The sequence below is a fragment of the Muntiacus reevesi genome, chromosome 17 (assembly GCF_963930625.1).
Source record: "Muntiacus reevesi chromosome 17, mMunRee1.1, whole genome shotgun sequence".
Taxonomy (NCBI): Eukaryota; Metazoa; Chordata; class Mammalia; order Artiodactyla; family Cervidae; genus Muntiacus; species Muntiacus reevesi.
In genome coordinates this window covers 17,344,531-17,347,528 of record NC_089265.1, presented here as the reverse complement: position 1 = coordinate 17,347,528, position 2,998 = coordinate 17,344,531, and the positions used below count along the sequence as shown (strand labels likewise).

At 49.9% G+C, this 2,998-nt stretch overlaps 1 protein-coding gene across 1 annotated transcript; it reads right to left on the bottom strand.

Annotated features, from left to right (window-relative positions):
* Positions 1 to 1,197: 1,197 nt before the first annotated feature.
* On the bottom strand, positions 1,198 to 2,656 carry TUSC1 (tumor suppressor candidate 1). The gene has a single exon (XM_065908003.1). It carries the CDS (start codon positions 2,517 to 2,519, stop codon positions 1,890 to 1,892), a length of 630 nt encoding a protein of 209 aa, XP_065764075.1. The 5' UTR covers positions 2,520 to 2,656; the 3' UTR covers positions 1,198 to 1,889.
* Positions 2,657 to 2,998: the final 342 nt, after the last annotated feature.

Sequence of the window (2,998 nt, the reverse complement as noted above, 5' to 3'; positions counted from 1 at the left end):
TTTCATCATATTTACATTGTGCATTATTTTAGTACAAAAGGTGTTTAAAACTAGGTAAACTGAATATTTTGCTTAATTCTTGAATTGCCAATTGACACAACTGGGAATTATTTTTTATTTTTTATATTATTTCCTTATTATAAAACCTTTAACTCCAATTTGCTTAAAAGGAGAACTTTTGAACTTTGAACTTGCACATTTTAGATTTTAAATTGACAAGCCCTTATTCTGAAGCAGGCATTCTGTATATAGCATCTCAATAAAATTTTTATAACATTTTGAGGTAGTTATAAAAATTTTAATAGTGACAAATTTTTAATGGGGGGAAAACTAAGGCTTAGAGAGATTAACTAATTTACACCCAAAGTAGGAATAGGAATAATCTGCTTTTTGCCTATTCTTCAATTATTAGTGTCTCCTAAAAATGTTTTAATTCTTTCCCTATTAGAAAGATAGAAATACTTTTCACATACCTACTTATTCTCATCGTTTCTTCTAATATTTCTTGATCATAGAGGAAGATCTTAATGTTCACAACTATCAACTATCTTTAAGTGAAATATACCAAGGGTCTTCAATACCCAGGATTAGAAAAATCTCGAAACTATTTTCCTTGGCAACTTGTTTCATAAAATAGGCTATGAAACTTCTGGAGTTTGCCACAAATAAAACAAAAACTCTAATTTATGATTTTTTTCTAACTGTAACAAAAACTTTTTTTTCTTCTTAAACTGAAGTGTTTTCCACCACTTAAACACTCTTTTCTACGTATGATTTCTACCAGGTACAATGTCACCCTATTCATTAATAGGCAAAAGTGTTACTCACTAACAAAGTACAATCAACTGATCTTAGACTATTTGTTAAGACTAATCTCATTTTTTTGGAATTGAAATTACAATTGAGACTTAAATCATGCTGTTTTGGGGCTTTTGATGCACATATAATTCATAATTTCTTTTTAAACATTAGCGTATTAGGCAAAATAGCTGTGTGCTACATTCTGTCAAGTCTAAAACATGTGCAAATTACAAAATAATGTTTAGATTATCTAATTTTTTGGATTATTTTAAAAGATCATTGTTACATAAAGTGTAAAAGAGAATGATAGCTTACAAAGGATAATCAAGTTCAGATATTGAGGAAACGTGTAAACACTTAACACACTTTAAATAACAGTCGTGGGATAGCTTTAGGTTAGTTTCCGTGCACCAAATTTATTTATCAATTCGAAGGGTTACTTATAGGAAGGTAGTTTAAAATTTCCCAGGGCAGGTGGATGATGGGGGAGTGGGATTAACAAATCAGTATATATTAGATGTATAAGGACTAGAACCAGGGCAGACATGAGTTTCTAAATTATAAACATCACCTCGTGCATTAACGGGTGATTCTTCACAGGATACCAAAGTAACACCGACTTATAAAAAAACAAACCAAACACTTAAAATGCTGGCCACATGAGAGAGACTAGCTGGAGGCTTTAGGAGATGATGAAAAACAAACCCAGCCAAATCAAAATGTACTATCATCCCTGGAAGAACCGAAACAGAGGGAAAAATACCACAGGTCCTCACCACACCCAGAAAAGTTCAGGCATTAGGAAGGGTCGACTGCCACCCATTTCACGCTGTTTTAAAGCCCGCCCCTCCGGTGCTAGGTCTCTCTCCACCGAAACTAGCACCCGCCAGAGACAGGCGCTCTGTACACGGCGGGACCCGGGCAGCCCCACGCCCTCCCCAACCTCTGCCGGCAGAAAGCTCGCCCCCGGAAGTGTCAGGGCCAGGCCGAGGCGGGAGCGCGCGGCTCGGGCGTGCGCCAGGTGGGGGCAGCACTGAACGGAGGAGGAGCCTGCGCGAGGCCCCGCCTCTCCAGGCTGCGGCCTCGGGCTATGGCCAGGGCTCGGAGGGCTCTGGCTCTGGGACGCGGAGGCCTGAGTCAGGGCTGCCCAGAGAGGGCTCCTCCTTGTCCCCACGCGGTCGCGGCCCCCTCTGTTCGAGGTGCAGCTGCAGCAAGGCCCGGCGGTACATGGCTTCCAGCTTCTCAAGCCGGGCTCTAAGGGCCCTGGGGCTCCCCGGCTCGTCCTCGGGGCTACCGCCCCTCGCCCTCCGGTTCATGCTGGCCTCCTCCGGGACCGGGGTCGCCCTCGCCGAGTCCGCGGACGCCCCGTCGCTGCTCTCGCCAGGGAACCGCAAGGCCTGACGAAAGAGGCTGCGGTTCTCGCGCTTCAGCCGCCGGTTCTCGAGCCGCAGCCGGGCGTTCTCCTCGCGCAGCCTCGCGTTCTGCCGGTCCCGCTCGTCCCGCGCGCAGATGGCCTCCAGATGGCTCGCCGCCAAGTCAGCGAACCGCTCCTCCAGCTGCTGTCGGGCGCCGCCCGCACGGCCTCGCCAGCCCACGCCGCCGCCGCTGCCGCCACCCCCACGAACGCGGCCTGGGCGGCCTTGCCCGCGGCTGTCCCCGCCGCCTTCCCCGCCGCCACAGCTCCCGCGCCTGGTGGCGCCACCACGCATGCGCCACATCGGTCCCGTCCCAGCCGCGCTGCCAGCGCCGTGGGCCGAGGGGCCGCGCTCTCCGGCGCCGGCGAGTTCGGGGCCCGGCGGGGCGGCCAGGGCAGCTGCGGAGGAGGAAAGGAGGTGGCGGGCGGCGGCTGCTGGCTTGAGGCCAGAGGAGGCCGGGAGTTTGCCCGGTCTGAGGCGTGTCTAGTCTTCTCGGGTGGAGCTGCCCCCTGGGCCTGGGATCTCCAGGCCAGCTCACACACAATGCCCCGGGGGAGCGCTCTGCTGCTCGGCCCTTTTCTGCTGCGCGGGAGGGGAAGCGTGGATCCCAGGCTCCGCCAGGGCGCCTAGCGAGGCCCGGGGCACTGAAGGAACCCGCCCGCCTCACCCGGTCCCCAGCGCAGCCACCAGTTACCTTGCCTTTTACAGGGCAATCTCAAAGCAAATAATAATACAGTGAGAAGTTATGGGATAGCTTTATGGGGCAGGTTGAAAAGCTTAAC